Consider the following 19,461-nt stretch of genomic DNA (forward strand, 5'->3'; position numbering starts at 1 on the left):
TTTCACACTTGCATGTTGGGTTTTCTTTAATGCAGGTTTTAGTCTTGGTTTCATATGATTTTGCTTCCCATATCATATAGTTTTGTTGCTGTTTAGGCATTACTATGTGTTAGGGTTGATACGCATGTTGCTTTTAATCTCTATTGCATACACACTTATTGTATTTTTTTAGTTGTAAAATATAATTTATGATTGTTCCCTTAGTTTTTTTTTTATCTCATTTGGGGATTTGGTAAATAATTTCAACATTATATCTGGTAATTGTGAAATATAATTTATACCTACCAGATGTGAAAATCTTTTTGTTAATGGTAGATCTAGGTAATTCCCACAAAAATAAAAGTTATGTTGTCTGCTCATATAATGTAGAATGTGAATCTTCTTTATTGCATGGTTTGTCCCATTAATGAGTTCCTACCATTTTGTTTTGAAATATATATATATATTTTTTTTCATTGCATCCGTCACAAATTATGTCTAGAATTCATATCTTATTATGATGTTGATCATTTAAGAAGGCCGATTTTAAACAGAGGACCAGAGTGCCTAACATCTTCCCTAGACTGCACTGTGACACATATCCATCAATGGTTTGACCAATCTATATTTACATTATACATGGAGTTAAATTAGCGGACCTAAACCCTATTTAGGTGGTGACTCCCAACCATTATCTTATGTCCTTTCTCTTGAGGACTTGAATATCTCCCTCTTTTCCATGGTTGGTAAGAGATTGCCATTTCGAGGAGCTGTTCTCACACTCACGTGCATGCCTCCAAATTAGCTGGAAATTCAAAATCGATGGCTGAGTTTTACTTTACTTCATTTCATTTATTTATTTGTTTAGAATCTCCGTTGGGGAAAGGGTTCCCTAAATGTGAGCTTCCTACACCTACTCACATAGGAATTTTTTTATTAGAAAGAAATGTGCCACCTGATTGCGCGGCCCTTATACTAGTGCGGGGCCAACGAGGGGGCACACAAGGGGTGGGTATTTTGTATTTCATAAGGGCCGAGCTATCATTTTGCCCCCTTTGTGTCTTAGTGAAAGGGCCACACTACCAAGTAGCACTCTTTTCCCCTTTTTTATTTAATTTTAAGAAGAAAATTTTATATATATGAAAAAAATCTTATGTGATTAAGTGTAAGAAATTCCTCATGCTCAGAGAGAATTTTCCTTACTTTTAGTTTGGCAAAGGTTGTGTGCATGGTTGCACAAAGTTGAGGGGTGCATCGTAAACCTTCATCCTTCATCCACCAGCTTTGTGCATGGTTATACATAATGCATGATTGTCCACAAAACCCTTTTTATTATAGTTTCTTGACTTTTCAACCAAAGAATTGTACTTTTTATATTTTTTTAAAGGGGGACTTCCAATCACTCCTAGGATGTAAGTATAGCCTTGACGATTTGAACCCGCCCTAAGCTCGAACCTTGTCTAACCTGACTATGAGGGTCAACCCAGCCCAACCTAACCCAACCCTGTGTGGGGTTGGGCCGGGCCTGGTTCGAGGCATAGAAAACTCAACCCGACACTAACCCACCCTGAGTCTAACCCTAATTAATATTGTGCTTTGTAGAATGCAAGTGTCTCTCCTAACCATGGGAGTTTATTATTGTTGTCATTGAGTTTCTTGTATAACAAGAATATAATAGAAAACAGTATTGCCAAAAGAGAGAGCACAAAGCCAAAGGAAAAACCCATCTCTACACCCATGAAATAAGGAATGAAGAAAAGTGGGGGCTTGCAGTACTTGAGTTTCTTGGTCTTTATTATAGATCATGGTGAAATTCTACACAGTGAATGATTGGATTATGTCTTATATGTTGACTTTTGATGGAGGGGATTAAAAAAAGGGTTACATGGAAAAACAGGGGCACATAGAATCTCCATGAAAGAATGATAAAATATCACGTTTAGTAAAATTTAATGGAAGAATTCATTTTCGGGTTTTAATTATAAAATCGGGTTTCAATTCATTTTAGGAATTGAAATCAGAAATGAATCGTTCTTATCAGAATGTGATTCCACTTGAAGACTAGCTAGGGTTAGCCTGCCCAACCCGGCCCAACCCTGAGCCTAGTGGGGTTGGGCCTAAACATGAACCCGACAAGGTTGGGTTAGGGTTGAGTTGAGTTTTGGGACCTAGTGTTGGGGTAGGGTTTTAAGAAACCCGGCCCTGTTTCACCCCTAATCACTCCCCTATACTTGGGCTATATTTACTAAAACTCCCCCATCTTTATTTTTTCTGATACTCCCCTGCTTTTGAACTTTACATCTCTTTCTCCATGCTCTTTTTAAATAACTAAATTACCCCTCCTTTTCACCTGTAATTATTAAACTTTTTTTTGAACTAGGTGTCTTAATCACTAAAACTATGTGTCATGAGGAATGTATCATTGAGATCAATATCGTTCCAAATTAATATCGGCTGAGACCGATACCAATCCAATACCCATCACGATATTGATTACTAAACTCGAGATGATGGATGAGACAAATGAAAAATAAATAAATAAATAAACAATATCCTTGATGATGGATGAGACAAGAAAAAAATAATAATAAATAAATAAAATCCTTAAGTGACTCAATACTAATGCATATAAAGAAAATTCAAAAAAGATAAAATATAAAAATAGTGATATGGGAGCTTAGAAGGAGTTTGAGTTCTAGCCAACAAAGCAACAGTTGAAAAGATAATAATGGAAGGACAAACTTGGCTGTTTTCTTGAATTAGTAAAAGCATATTTTGAACTGGTCAATCTGAAAAAAGTTTAATAGGCTGCCGGTGAAAAGGAGAGGTAATTTTGATATTTAAAAAGAGTAGGGGAGAAAAAGATTTGTGAAAGTCCAAAAGCAAGGAAGTATCAGAAAAAGTAACAGGTAAGTGAGTTTTAGTAAATATAAGCAAGTGTAGGATAATGATAATAAATCACTCTTTTTTGAAAGACCCCAGCCGTTTTTTTTTATTCTCAGTTTTTTTCTTGAGCTCGTTCTCTTGTTCTTTGTGGGTGTTGCAGTCTCCTTGATCTACTAACTCAAAGAACTGAAGCCATTCACATAATAATTACCAGTAATTACACTCCTTGTGGGTGACAATTGAAACTGTCTCCCCAACCGTGCCACCATGAAACTGCTAGTGTAACTGTAAGAAAGGAATAAAACCAATATGATCCCACCTCCAAGCTAGAAAAGACTCAGTTATATACAAATCGAGACAGCAGCGTCCAAACCTCCTCTTGGCAATTCGAGCTTGGAATACATCTTCAAATTGATCCTCAATCTTGAAGCTCAATTACCTGCTGGACACCGTTTGTTTGGCCGGAATCACTTCTTCCATTAAATTTGGTTCTCTATCCTTGATGGGCTTCTGTGTATTGGATGTCCTGTTGACAGTGTTCTTACACGGCCGCCTGGATGTTTGTCCTCCAGGACCTGTTTGCAACCACATAGAAATCAGGCAAGCAAACAATTCAGGAATCAAAGAAAATCACTAGTGATTAAAATCATAATATTGGTATCAGCAACTCTGCCTACAACTAAAACCAATCAGCAATGATGGCATCTAGATTGTTTCTGCACAAGACAATTAGGCTCTACGGCAGCGTTTCATTTGAAGAAAAAAACAAAAAAAGGAGAAGGGCAACCATAAGAATTGGACCTGCTGATACATGCCTTGGGCATTCATAGCAACTGAATATTGCATGTACACGACAAAATTGAACCAAAATAGTTCAACCAGAACTAGAACTGGAAAATCTCATAACTGCTTTATTGAGATAGACTGTAGCATCACTTTCAAGGTGGGTTCAGAACAGTTGGAATGCAGATAATATAGAATATATTGTGCTTGTAGATGGAAAGGACTTACCACTGTTTGGCAGGGACAACCGCTTCTTTGCCTGGGATTCCAGTTGTGAAGGTCTCTCTTTAGGATTGCTGTATGATCGGGGCCAAGTGCCAGAAGGTCTTGAGTTTGCTTCTTCAACTGGATCTTCAGATGGCTTAGATCTTGGCTTACTTGATACTGTGTTGGATGTTGCTAGCACATTAGCTGACTTGCTCAATGAAGAGCCACTACCATCAGAATGAGATGTGGTTTTCTGATTAGAGTGAGGATTTGATGAGATAGGCTTCTTGCTGGCAGATCTGAATTGTGTCTTTAAGTCATTCTTCCCCTCTGCTGACCCATTCCCATGGATCATAACTCCATCTCTGAGATTGATGTCAAGGAACCGATTCTCCCATGGACGAACTGCCATCCATCTCTCCAACCAGTTCCAACCCCAGTTGCTTTTATCAGGATGAAAACCTGTAAAGGCTGACTGCTGCCTCGATCCTGCTTGCCACTGCAGGAAAAGAAATTTATCATGCCAATGGAACGCGTTAGAAGGGATATAGTGAAATTCTTTGATTGGTTCTTGTTCTTTTCAAAGGAATGATCTTTTTATTTGACTGATGGAGCCAAAAAAATTAAACTTTCTCTAAATTCTTAAAAAGATTTACCCTATACGCACTACCTCGAGATCTTCAACCAATTATGCAATTTAATACAATTACCTAGAGAAAGTGCTATAGCTTGTTTCCAATACTGAGCAGCTTGGGCAGTCCCTCAAGGAAGAATATAATTGAGGTACATGTTCAGAATTGGATGCTCCATAACTCATAAAAGTAACCCAGATTGACTGTAGGCCAGTTCATTCCTGGAAACTATCCTACATGAATCGTCTTAAAAGCAAAGAATGTATAAGGGAAAAAAAAAAGAGATTTATTTTATTGAAATGCAATAAATTTTGAAAACAACTTCCAATTCTATTTCTCTGGATGATGTTATTATCCAATAAAAATAATGGTTCATAGGTTAATCAAACATCCACCACCCATGGGGGATACTAACCACATAATATGATTGGATTCTCTTCCTAAAATCAATCATGGTGAAATATACTTCTTTGTTCAGGTACATCTTTTGGGGGGGGCAATTATTATCACTCCCCTACACTCATCCTATATTTACTCAAAGTCCCCTTCCTTGAACATCTTTTCTGATTCCCCAGAAAAGGAAAATTCTACCCTCATTCTCCCCTGGTATTTTAAAATATCCATATTACCCTTTTGTCCTGGTAATCCCATCCCACTTAACCGGCTTCCCCTTTCATCCCTCGTCCTGTCCTCGTCCTCCCTGCCCACACCGTCTCTGAAACTCCTGAGCCCGCTCTACCCCCTCTCCTCCTGTAGCCCCCTTTTGCAGTTCACCCCCACCCACCAACCCTTGCCTCCCAGTCCCTCCCCCACCCCCACCTTCTTCCCTGCCACCGTCCTGCTTCCACACCCCGCACCCAACCCCAACCTTCTTCACCAATCTGAATGCCTTCACAGAATGATGGCATACCAGTCTTTAAGAATAGTAGATATGGCTTTAAAGAATTTGTAACAATTCCCATCTTAACAATCATATTAATCACTTGTCTATTTATTAATTTTTTATACAATCTTAACTGAAGCAGTAGTAATTAGATAATAACCCACTGGTTGATCACCCAAGTATGAGCTAAACTAAGGGCTGGGCCTGTGAATGTACACTTGCTGGCTGGCACGTAGAGGTTGGTTTTGGATTTCTGCAAATGCAAGCAGAGATGAGATGAAGCAGGATAACTTGCAAGACAGTTATCTCCGAAGCACCGCAGCACCGACTAACCAGACCCACCTGCAAAAAACCCTGTTGGTAGCTTCCCATTCAAGAAATTATGTCCAGGAAGAGTCTTTTAAAGCTCTGATCCGGCACCTTCCTGTAGTACTCCCAGGCAATTGGACTACGGAACCTATTGTACCTCAGTGAAACCGTCGATAGCATTGGAAAGCTCAGCAGACTTACGGCCAAGTATCCTTCAATCTTATTACACCCCAAATCAATTGCTACTGGCTCGCTTTTATTCAAGTTCCCTGGTTTCTAGATCTCGACACTCATGAAGCTATTGCTGGCCAGATCGACCTGTTGCAAGACGGCAGGAGGATAAACCAACATTGCACGTCTCCCGTCAATCTGTTGGCACCAAGTTCCACCACCTCTAGCTGGGTTAGCCCTTCAAATTAGGTTTGTGAGAGTGACCCGGATACAGAATTAGTCCTGAGAGCCAGCTCCACCTCTCATTAATTTCTTCTTTCTCAACATAATTCTTGTCCACCATTGCAGCCAGTTCCTCATATATGAAAATTTCCAAAGGATCTTGTCATTTTTTAAATGCAGTAGTTCTTCAATGTAACACCCAAGAATATGGCAAGTGTACCGGACCTGCCTGGGAGATCAGTGAGATGTCCCCACCAAGAGATGACAAGTACCAGGAAGTCTAAGAGATCAGTGAGGGTGTACAGACTTTAGTCCCACATCGCCTAGGGGGAGGTTGTTGGGCTAGTTAATAACCTCTAGCCTCCTTAAATGGTACAATGTGTTTTAAAGCCTTGAGGCCCATGAGCCAAAGAGGACAATATCGTGGCAGGGTTAATGGGGTCGGACAGTGACATTCAATGATCATTGAAACTCACGCACATACGGTTCTCACATTTGTCCTTCTTACATTGATGAAAGTGTATTGAAATCATAACTGACATTCCTTTTTCTTTTACAAATAGAATGGTGCCTCTTGCATTGAATGCTATTATGGATTCCCCTCGCCCAGCATCCTCTTTGCCACCAATCCCCTTTTTTGGCTCTTGCACCAGTCGCCATCTTGCTCCACCTGACTTGTCCCACCACCGCTTGGTCTCCTGCCAGCCCGCATGGACTGCAGCCATTCGTCATCAGCCCTACTTGACCAGCCTCCCAATCTGCCTGGCTAGCTCGGCTTCTGCAAATTTGTGGCCAGCTGCAAGGCAAGTAGCCGTTTGGCTGCCAGCTTTGCTCGGCCGGAAGCCTCTTTGCCAATGCCCTCCGCAAGGCCGGCGCTCAATTGTGGCTGTCACATCCACTAGGCCAGCTGCAAGCTCAGCCGTGGCCCTCCATAAGGCCATTGCCCTCCATGCAGCAGCCCCCCTCACCGACGATGCTCCCTTGGCGGCTGGTTTGATGAAGAGAAGAGATGGTTGTTAGGGTTTCCACAAACCCTAACTGGATTTGACTTGGTTACCCTTGGATGGGTTTCCTAGCTCTGTTTTTAAGCCCACATGGGCTTTTGTGATGTTTTGGACATATGAGCCTCGAAGCCCTTTAGGCCTTGGTTGTTGAAATGGCTTCTTTGTTCCTATTTTTGCCCATGTGGCCTTTTTTTTTACCTTTTTAGGGTTGTAATCTCCCTCCCCCTTTTCTTTAATACATTTATTTGCTCAACCAAAAAAAAAATGTATATAAAAATTAAGGGTATTCTGGGAATACTTGTGTAATGAGTATAAAATATGAATTAGTGCTATTTATGGGGGTAGTCTTGCAATTTTTCAGTTTTTGTGACAAGTAATATATAAGGGAGTAAGGCAGTCTTGGAATGACCTTACTTTGCTCTTTCTCAATTGCCTCCTTTTCAACTCTTCTCTTTTCTTCTTCTTCCTCCTCTTCCTCTATAGTCTACACTACAAATACAGCTAAAAATCTCGCTCTCAAACTTAGTTCTGTTATATATAACAGAACTTTACTTGATATGATCTTTCTACCTCTCTCAGCCAGTTTTGAGAATCGGTAAGCTCCCCAAGCTCCTATAAATTTGGTGGGAGCTTAGTAAAGGAGGCCAGACTCCAGCTGCTCAAAGCATGTAGAAAACAACACTCTACAATCATGGAAGGGGATAGTGAAGAGTTAGAAATAAGCAAGGATCAAGGTAAGAGATAAGAAGAGAGAAGAATGAGTGCAATCTTGGGTGGGAGAGAGAGAGCTCTTCCCACCTATATTGAATCGCTAGCATAAAGGATAAATTACATAGACCTCCTTAGGGAAGTAGGTAAAAGGTAAAAAAGGAAAAATTACAATGTAAGATAACAAGCAAATAAACTAGTTCGTAAAGTACCCCTAATACATAAACTCTAACATGAAGGTCTATGGGACAAGTTGGAGTTTCACAGACAGAACGAACTACCATACAGAGCAGGTCGTCTGAGTAGAAATTTCAAAGATAAGTCTTCAACTCCAGAAGAGTTTTATGGAAATGAACTGTATTGATTGGGTCGTCCAGGGGCTCTTTCATGCACTACATTTCTCTGGAAGAGAGTCATGAGACAGCCTGGTGTGGGGCTGTGACCTCAAATCAGAGGAGGTATTCTACTGCCCCTCAATGGTTGCAGGTTTCATTTTTTGGATTATGGAAGTGTTTTGAGTAACATTCCAGGAGCGTTCAGATCGCTATGGAGGTACCTTTAAGTGCCTCAAATCTTAGCTTGAATGGCCAAGTATTCTGGCTGCAGGAGTGCTATCAGTGAAAACCCCTTTTTGGCTCGCAAAGAACAGATGTGAATTTCTGAATCTGTTTGGACTAGTTGGCCTGCGATCAGCCAAGATTTGTGCACCCAAACTAACCCAATTTCTGAAAATTATTCATTTTATAGTCTCATTTAAAATGTTGGATGTTAGTGGATCAGTGGATCCGGCATCCAGAAGAGCTGGCAATATTATGTTGGAGCTGGCAAAAATTTGTGAGGTCGATAACCTGTGAAACTGTATTGTGACAATAAAGCAAAACCAATACAGCCCACAATCCAATTCAACATCACCGTACCAAACATATTAAAGTTGATCGTCACTTTATCAAGGAGAAACTTCAATTTGAATCTCTTTGTATACCAGTCGTGGGAACTGGAGAAGTGGCAAAAATCTTGACCAAAGGATTTATCTCGACACGTTTTAATCTTTTGTTTAGCAAGCAGGGATTGTGCAATATCTATGCCTCTGCTTGAGAAGGAGTGTTGGTATAAGGGTATGTGGGAAAAGTTGTGTAATGAGTACAGAATAGGAATTACTGTCATGTATGGGCTAGTCTTGTAAATTTTTCAGTCTTTTATGACAAATAATATATAAGCGAGAAAGGAGGCCTTGGACTGACCTAACTTCTCTCTTTTTTTCGATCTTCACCTTCCTTTCACCTCTTCTCTTATTCCTCTTCTTCTTCTTCCTCTACACTACGAATACTGCTGCAACTCTCCATCTCAGACTTGGTTCTATTCTATACAACAGAACTTGTTGACTATCTCACTATACCTGAATCTTATAATAAAGTCCCTCTACTAACTAATAATTTTACAAGTTTCCTATAAAAAAAATCATGTCAGAAGATATAAGATTTATTAGCGAATCAATTTAGTCCCTCAAAATATTAGTAGTTATAAGAGACTATTTGTTTATAAAGTGTCAAAGACAAGGGGCACTACTGTTTTTAATAACCAGTAAGTAGGATTATCGCGAAGATAAAATATGATTACTGGATGCTTTTTGTGTTCAAGTCAGGCTTCCATTAAATTTTACCTGATGAGCCAGAGCATATGCCATAGCTCTCTCACGCTTGGCTGCTGCTTCTTGCCTCTTCAATAACTTGGCCTGAATCTCTTCCACAGATCCAACACTGTCACACCACCCTTCCTGCATCAGTGATTAAAAAAATGATATAAGATCACCCAATGAACCAACAATTTATTTCATTATTTAAAACCAAATCAAAAAATTTGACTGGAATTATGAAGTGTCTAAAAATAGTGAGATCAGGAAAGCCATAAAAATTTTCTTCAATTTAAAAAATTCTAGGAAATTAAAATGAAAATGGTGTAGTATCATTCATTCTTTAGAAAATGAAACATTTATTAGATGAAGAAGCCATCACAAAATCAACTCATATAGCTATTTCACCTAACTCCAAAAAGTTCCAACATATTTTATCAAGCAAAGAAAATTTTCAGTTCCATCAATCAATAATATCACTAATTCCATTTTTCCACTCTAATTGTCTGGAACAGGTGGAGTAATGAGAGTGAAAATCCTCCCTTCTTCAATTCATAGGGTATAATAATTGATCCATTCTGAGAAAACTGTCCAGCAGATGATGTCTATGGTTATTTTCTCTATGGAGCCCCAATCCAACCCATTCACTGGCAATGAAGAATACTAACCTTCTTTCTTCAAAGCATGCCAAATCTGGTGCAGAAAAAACAGACGAAGAAACAGAGTAAATGAAATACAAAGAGAGTTGGTGAACGATGTGGTTTTGTGCAGACCAAGCCAAAACTGACCTAATCAAGTTAACCCAATGATTCTTGAGTTATCTGCACAATTCAATGACTACCCTTCATAACACAAGCTATATTCTTTACTGATTCTTGATGCTTGAACCTAGAGTTTTTTGGGAGGACCCAATAATTCGAATCCGACTGATTCCAACAGCACCGCACCTTCCCCACCCCTCTCAACTGATTATCCGCAACAAATTCTTTATTTGTAGAACCAATTATCTGTATTCTGATAAACAACCTGACGTGCTGCAGCCCATTCCCTGAGGGCATAATGATTTGACCAAGAATTCTGCAGTTGTATTTAATGACCAAACTAGTCTATCCTTAATGTTAGAGTTAATCGAAAAGGACTTAGGAGCATTCTCAATAAGATAGGTGTGCGGCGATAGGCTTCGCTTCTACGACTGGCTTCCCAGCCGTTACAAACACTACGGAAGAACTTTCACCTTCACTGCAGCATCTTCAGGATGCTGTTTCAGCTCTCTGAACGATGACAATTTTTTTTGTTGGCCAGCACATTCTTGCTACTGATATTAGGATGACCAATGAAAGAGATTCAATTATCAAAAGATCTTCAAAATCCAAAAGAGATATTAAGCATCTTATTGCCACCAAGACCAAGGTTTAAAGTATCCCACCATATCATATCGTATCAGCTGATACGTATCGGGTATCAGTGGGTATCGATACGATACAGTGAGATATGCATCTCTTTTTTTTAAATGGTTACTATATCCACCATATTGGCCAATACAGTGTAAAAGTTAAAAAAGGTCAAGAAGATCTGTAGTTAGCCGACCCCATTAAGTTGCGACAACTCTTAGTTTGTTGTTGTGTTGTAAAAGGATTTGTACTTCCATGCACCTAATTGAGAAATATGCATGATTGTCTCTGAAATTATAACACTATTTCAAATTTTATAACAAAATAAAGTGACAACTAGTAAATCAGTATCTAAGAAGCCAATTTACATTCGAACACCAAGTTTAGTTTTTCCATTTCCAAATAATCAGGATCATGCTAAGCTACATGGAGAAATATGACTCAGCTTGTTGTACCCGCCCCACCCCCCCAGGCGGTTCGGGTCCCTTGCATATTCTAATTTCCTGGTAATGAATTTTTTTATCCATCCAAAAAAAAAAAAAGGGACTCAGAAATTAAGAGCATATTGATACATCTAACCTCTATTTCTCGAACATGAGCCTCATGCACCAGCTGTTGCTTAAATTTTTCCTCTGCCATCTGACATTCCAATGTCATGCGAACACGGCGTGCTCGAACACGAGCCTGAACTCTCACCAAGGCTTGCATGCAACGAAGGGTTACTGCAGCTTGCTTTCTTACAGCATGACCCCTAACAAGGGCCTGAAGTCTCACCAATCCTTTCAAAGCCCTAAGTGCTCGTCTGGCCTGGCAAATATCCACAAGACATTCCATTCGTATTTCAAGACCATTAACACAAATTATCCAAAACTATAGAAGAAATGATAATTTACGAACTACTAAAATTAGATTGAGGAGTCTGCTAATAAAGCTTCTTGCTTGGGACCCCCCAAGATAAAGGTTGCAACATGAAGATAGTACTTTGCAAGAAAGTGACACTGTACACTTTTTATCAATAATTTGCCCAATTATGAAGTAGTTTCAATTCAGTTAATAATTGCTAGAATTCCTAATTGGTTACAAGTCATATTAGTTGTAGGACTAATATCATAGAACATTTTTTGATTAGTTACAGACAATATTTTAGTCATCAGTAAAAGTAATATCATCATGGTTCCAACTCTGTTAGCAACCATATTGTTAAGAATTAAGTTGACAACTTTCCCAGCTCCCCTTTAAAGGGCTAACCCATTTGACAAGGCTCCCACCAGTGCTGGGCCTGGGGAGGGTCATAACAAGGTTATCAAGGGGTAAGGTGACCCAAGGCGATGGAGGATGGTTAAAAATCAAGGCAATACCAACAAGGCGACCAGGGCGCCAGTCCAGGCTGGGCCGCCTGGACTCCTAGGCAACGCCTTAACAACTACGGGTCATAATGTACCCAGCCTTACCCCCTCTTCACGAGCAAGTTGTTTCCCAACTAGAACCCATGACCACTAGATCGCAATGGAGCAACCTTACCATTGTGCCGAGGCCTGCCCTCTTTCCTAGTTCCCCTTTGTGCTGCACAATTCTAGAAGCTTGACTTGTCTTCGAATTTCTAATTTACCCTTGGGTAACAAAAATTAATGACGGAAAAAGAGAAGAAGAAACTAACCAACAATTTGCAGCAAGGTCATGGGTGAAGAAGTTGGTCACTAAAAAGAATTTAAATCTGAAGAGATAAAGAAAAACTTATACAACATGTTGTCAAATTCAGCAAATATAAATCCGAATCTCAATAAACCACATCTGATGCATTCTGCTCCCCAGAATTCTGGACAAGACAGATTAATATTATTAATGGTTTCCAGCCATATACAGTGACTGCATTCAGGATCACTGTTTTATTGATAGATTTCAATCAGTATTACTTTTGCAATATAAAGAACGAAAACAGAACCTAAAAAATTAATTTCAGTATCACTGTTTTATTGATAAATTCAGTATTACTTTTGCAATATAAAGAATGAAAACAGAACCTAAAAAATTAATTTCAGTGAAAATAAGTAATGAAATATTCAGCCATCAATGCAATCTGGATTGCTGGAAAACGATGTGCAACTCAGATCAGGTTCAAATCCACATTTTGATTACTGAGGCTTTCCAAGTAACAGTACAAGGTGCATACGAGAATGAATTTTCTAGATATTGACAAATTACATATGTACAAGTTGAAGATAAATATTTTAATACCAGAAATCCTCTAAATGCTGTTTGAATGCATGTAGCAGCCCATTCTTCTTTGACATTCTTTTCAACTTGAGCAGCACTCTGTACTTGTTGTGAACTAGCAGGGGAGCCGGAGGACTCTGAACTTGGTTGAACCTTGGCATCCCCTGTTAACAGATCTGTGTTATGAACAAAATCATCTTTAAAAGTACCACTGTCAATGTCGACAGAAAGCCTTCTCCGGTGCCAAAACCGACCAGCAGGTGCTGACCGCTGCATCATTACGAAAATTAAGATAAATTTCCACAAAAAATAAATAAATAAATAAATAAAATGTGAGAATGCAGAAAGTTTGTCAAGTTGCTAATTAGATAAGATTCCATTATATCAGAAATATTTGAGCCTACAGATCAAATCCTTCATGGGAACAAAAACCAAGGAAAGAAATTATCTAGACCTAAGGTTTGCTTAGTGTATCAATACAATATTGTCAATTTGCATGGCTGAAATTCTGCATGCTCTGAAACCAATGACATTTTTCCTTGTTACCCAACTGATTTACCAAACAGGAAATAACAGGAACATTAAGTATCAAATTGAAACACCCAAACATGTCCTGAAAATGCGTATATAAATTCATGGAAGTGCAGCATACAGGAATGCAACAGGTTGGGGACGGTGCACACTCTGGCTTTTGTCCAAAAAAATTGGATGAGAGAGAATGGGAACAAACGTGTGATCAGTCCACACAATTGCAAAAAGGGGGGAAGATTTAGTTTTTGGGAAAGAAGATCCCTCAAATTTCTTCCCATACAAGAAAGTCAGTCTCTCCGTGATACAGTGGAACACCTCCCTGAATTTTATTTTATTTCCTCCAATTTCCACTCACAGCTGTTTCTGAACAGTCTACAGTGCACAAGACTTTTTTTCTTTTTAAAATACTTAAAACATGTTATTTGTCATCTGCTTATAACAAATTAACAAAGTACCAACTCCCCAACCCCATCCAGACCCTGAATGAAAGAGAAAACCATGACATTTGCATGATCCTATCCTATGGATTTGTGTCCATACAATCTGAACAGTACGTTAATTTTCCCACTGAAAAGTGATGAAACTCTTAAGCAAAGTTATCAAACCAATTAATGCAATAACCAGAATGGCCTGATATTCAGGTCAAGTAGTCCCCTTGGTTATTAAAATCTTCCTGCAGAATATATCAGCAAATGGAGCTCTAATATGTCTTGAAAGTTGTGCCCCATAAGAACTAATGGTTAGAAAGACAAGGAGGAATCCACCACTTGTGGTTTTGGAATCCATCCAAGTTAGAAAACTGAATCCACATTAGAGAAAGTACCAGAAAACTGGAAATTTTAATATCATAAAACGTGGGTTAGGCCATAGGCCATTACATCTACGTATAGAATTTGTAAACTGGCTCTAATGCTCCTAAACTGACTTGGAATTCAAACTACTACTTGAAAGAGCCAAAAGAGACTCGTATTTGGCAATCCTCCTAAGTCTAGAACTCCAAATATGATTCATTCTCAAGCACTATGAATCTGACCAACTGAATTAACAAGAAAATCCTAACTCCTAACTCCTACCTTTACTCTAGGCCTATTAAAGTCGCCAATTACAATGAAATCCCCTTGGACCAAAGGCCCAACACACACCTAACCCAACCCAAGGCTTATTTCTGTCAAAATAAGCCTTCTTTCTGTGAATTACCTGCATCAGCAGTCCAGCCTGATTTTGACTTGCTCAATATGAGACCCACCCACAAAATTAAGCTCACGATACATAAACCAATTAATTATTAAAATTTTGAATCTAGCAAAATTGACTAGGCCTGCGTAGTATGATCCTTCCGACCCACAAAACATTTAATTCACTTGATGAAAGTCAGTTCAGTTACGTGCACTTGATCAAACAATTTACGTACGAAGGGCACATGCATGCAACTGCACACAATACGTGCACATGTGCTCTACAGAACAATATCTATTCAATTTTCTCATATGATTTTCCTGTGCATCAAAACAATTAAAAAACCATTTTATTTTTCTTTCTTTGCACTAAGAAAGTAACCAAACACACCCTAATCAGTCATCCTTTTCTCTAAACAAAAAGGAAAAGGAGAGAAGGGAGAGTGAGGTGAAATTGATGTTCTATACAGAGATTGATAGAGATAGGAGTCATTGCCATTGCACGCCACCAGAAACAATCAGGACATACCTTGGGTCCTTGATGTAGGACAGCCTAGGGTTTCAAAAATCTAGGGCTGAACTGCTATGGAATCATGGTCAGAATAGGTCTGTAACAGAAGTTTTTAATTGAATAAGAGAATGCGGCAACATAAGGCATAGGGGGCTGTCCTGGCCTCCTGGGTCAGCAAGCAGAACCTGTGAAAATTTTTCCAGAGTGTAGGGGGGAAAAATAGTATAAGAGTAGCAGCACAGATGTAGTAAAAGCAGCAAACTAACAGCAAAACGTTTCTTTTCAAATCTCCATATTCAACTCTCCTTTCACTCCAACATCCAGCTCTAATAGAACCTATAAATAGGAAAATAAAATAAAACAGACTTTCCAATTTTGGGGACTTATCATATCCTACCTGACTCAACTTAGACACAAATCTAAAGACCTAAGTACATCCAACCAACCAGATCTTCTAAACCCTTGCCCAAGTAACTAGTACAGACTCAAGGACTTCGCCAGTTACAAATAAAAGACCCATAACAAAATAAACCTAGCTCCTCACAAATAAGTCCCCCACTAGTAAAGATTAAAACGAAGAAAAGAGAGCTAATATAGAACTTCTCTCACCTTATTAACATACTCCTATGACCCAAAACAAATCTAACATGGTCCTTCAAGGGAATAAAATATTTGGCAGCCCCAAGGAGATGCTCTTGCATCTAAATTGACACCATTCCATGACAGACAAAGGGCTCAGTTTAGTCAGTTTGGGTCAAGAATTCAATAGAAAACAATGCTGCTGCTGAGAGAGGATATCTTGATGAGGAGGAGACTTGCCATTTAAAGAGAGAATCACTGCATGTGAGAAGGCCAAGGAAAATATTATCTATTTTTGTTATTTTTTTTTTCCAGAAATCTCAGAACATGAACTGTCCACATCACAAGCACCCACAATGTCCTGGATCCATTTTTGCCCTAGATCTGTCCATTTATGGATGTAATCTTTTCACACAAGCATTCAATGCATTTTCTTTCTAGCACTTCCCTTTGTTTTTTTCTGGTAAAGGAAAGACAATGATGAAAAGTGGGTAAAATGGGGTCACTCAAATATCAATTAAGGAAATATTAGCTTTGAAGCAAACAATCATGGCTTATTACTCTATTCAGTCCACATCAACATGTATGTCCCATCAGGTTCAACTAAGAGGGTCCCATTTTCAGGTCAACCTTTGGGATGTTTTAAACCATTGATTTGCAAGACAACAGCGACAACTTTACCGGCGTGAAATCCACCATGCTAATCAAGTCAATGTCAAAAATCAAGACTTGAGCAAAAGCAGCTAGGATAGGAAAAGAATGTAACCAAGAACTCAAGGTGGTGGAAGAAATTCAAAGATCAGTTCAGTGTTTTTCATTTTTTTTTTCTTTGGAGGGGTGTGGACAGATAGACCAGCTAAGAATTTCAGTTTGAGGACAAAAACAGTAACTGCTGATCCCCATGTCTCTACCGGATTATACAACTTTCACTGTATAAACAAAGAGTATGTCTTAGATTTCGGAATGGTATATAAGATGAAAATAACTGCTAAGCAACAATGAAATAACAAACACATATACAAAAGGATAAACAACTGACATTCTCATCCTTATTTGAAGATTGTGACTTTTCTGACTTCTTTAAACCAACCAATGTTCTCAGCCACTTCCCTGAGCCACCCATGATCACAAACACTTTATCTTTTGCAGATCAAAACCTGTAAATGGCCATTAGGATATCAGTTCTTTTCCAGCTGCTCTTATGCATCATATTATTTTAGTACAAACAGAAGAAAGTGCCAAAAACAAAAGATGATGGACGAGCTCACAAACTCAGGAGTCACTTGATAAAATCAGATCTGAGAAATAGCTAATCAGTCATACGTGCTCAATGAATATAAAAAAAAAAATTATGTAATATTTTCCTAAGAAAGGAAAACAGACATACCTTCATCAAGAGCATACAAGGTCAGGTTTTAGGCCATTTTGGTGACAAAATATTCAGTGGGTCATCACAAGGGTCAGAGCTCCAGCATAAAAAACAAGGAAAAATACACTAGTACGGTAGTACCCTCTTTCTCTATCATTCTCCTCCTAACATGAAATGACCTATTCCCCCCCTCCCCTCCCCCAATTTACGGAACTGTTCTGTCTCCCTTCCTTGCTGCACTCTCCTATGCCGCTAGCTCAGAGAACCCTCTCCCAAAAGATAAAAATAGAACTCATAAGATGATTATAACAATAAAATCCTTACTCTTTCAAATATTTATATCATGTTATTACCCATTTATGTACCCATAGATATGTACAAATGTTTATGTGTCCCCATATGGTCAATATTTTATTAAAAAGAAATCTTTTATAACCAATAATATACTTCAGATGCCATGTTGTTTTCTTAGCTTATAATTAATAATTCACATATATCCTAACTAATAATTACTAAGGGGAAAATCCTTAATATTATCGGTTATAAGACATATGTATATATGCATCTGTATACATTTATAGACCACCCAAGCCCAAATAAACATAGAATGCTGACACTTCTGTAAATTATGGGTTCTCTTTTTCTTCTACTAAATACAACTCAATCAATACAACCAATATATGCTACGAGCCTACGATAAGTGCATCCTTCACTTTTTTATTGAAGTAATCAGCACATGCCAAAGTTTAGAAGATTCTCCCGAACAAACTATTCATAGAGTCGACCAATTCTAAGCAATGTGATGGAAGGGCTCCTAATAGAGTGGCATTACTATTTTCATCTGTAATCTCAGAGATGGTGATAAAAATTTCAATAAAATGAAAAAGAAAATGTCCTGGAGGAATTCTTATTAAATCTGTAAAGAGCATACGAGGAAAGAGGTTCCCAAATTCAAGGCAAGAAGTTTGAAGAAGTCAAACTGTCAAAACACCTCCTTAGCAATTCCATAGACTCCAAATTTGCAACACCATCTTTCCTAGTTAAAACCCATGAGGAATGGGACAAGCATCCTCTAAACCAATAAGGAAATTTTATATCCTGGAGACCACAAAATTTCCCTGTTAAAGGAAGCAGACCTAATCTCCTCCAAGATGCATCCTTCAGTTCGCACATCTTTTCCTTTCCTGTTGTTCACTAATTTAACCCACGTATCCTTCAGCAACAATATCAAAATGTGGAAGGATTTTACACGACAAGGAGGAGGGTATAGAACAGACTATAAAATTGATGAAACAGAAACCACCACAATATTCTAAGTCTATCACAACACAGGAACTCATGTGCTGCCCAATTAGATACAAGAATGTGACCACATTGAACAATAGAAGAATCTGCCATGCAGCTCTCTCCGAGGCCATTTCGCCTCAATAGCCAAACTTGAAGTATAGACTACTCTGTTCTTCAAAATCCCAGTCAGAATCTGAAACCAATACTCAACTAGGCCATGACAAACACACAATTCCAAAATTCTGACGCCACCTGTAGGCTCCAAGATCACTCTGCTCAAACCTTATCCTCAAACAAAAAAGCACATAATGATTACAGAAACGGATAACAAGAGTAACCTAAGCAACAGAGAATAGAATTAAAAATTCAATGTATATACGGAGCAGATCTGCAAATCATGAGCGCAACAGATAGTGTGAACACAAAAACTTAAGTCCCTGTGAAGCTGAAACTGAAGACAATCAACATTGTAACTCAGAACGTAGTTCGAATTCCGAAGCTATCATCTGTTAAACTCACCTGAAATCCATGGAAACACTGTCGAAGAACACACAGAATCCGAAGCGCAATTGAGACAAAAACAGGAACGAATCAACATAGAAGAAAAAGAAATTAAACCCTTCTTATCAATTGAATCAGTCCAAATCAATCTCCCTCCTTGTCGATCCTTTGTCTAGTGGAATCGAATCAGCTTCGAAGATCTGTCTTGTCTTTCGTCGACCATACGATTCCTACTCTCCTTTTACTATCACCCTCCCTCCCCTCCTTTGTCTCTTCTTTCCTGAATTGAGCAGCGTTGGTAGAGGCCGTGCTAGCTAGATTACGCCAAGGGGAACAAGACATCATTTACGACGCGATCGTTTTTGAATTTTTAGGCAAACTTATCTAAGGCTGCGCATCCCGTGTATGTTAGCATTCTTTCTTACTCGCTCAGATTAAAAAATGGAGGGAAATCAAGTTACAAGTCAAAAGTTAAATTAGTTATTTAAG

The 19,461-nt window shown here is 38.7% G+C and overlaps 1 protein-coding gene across 1 annotated transcript; it reads right to left on the reverse strand.

Moving 5' to 3' along the window:
- Window positions 1-3,036: 3,036 nt before the first annotated feature.
- LOC122058139 (protein IQ-DOMAIN 5-like) lies at window positions 3,037-18,934 on the reverse strand. Its single transcript, XM_042620647.1, is given in 8 exon segments — window positions 3,037-3,358; window positions 3,361-3,440; window positions 3,877-4,354; window positions 9,445-9,558; window positions 11,385-11,612; window positions 13,041-13,289; window positions 16,855-16,972; window positions 18,116-18,934. Coding segments are annotated over 7 exon segments (1,308 nt in total). The 5' UTR covers window positions 16,939-16,972; window positions 18,116-18,934; the 3' UTR covers window positions 3,037-3,283.
- Window positions 18,935-19,461: the final 527 nt, after the last annotated feature.

The sequence above is a fragment of the Macadamia integrifolia genome, chromosome 12 (genome assembly GCF_013358625.1).
Source record: "Macadamia integrifolia cultivar HAES 741 chromosome 12, SCU_Mint_v3, whole genome shotgun sequence".
Taxonomy (NCBI): domain Eukaryota; kingdom Viridiplantae; phylum Streptophyta; class Magnoliopsida; order Proteales; family Proteaceae; genus Macadamia; species Macadamia integrifolia.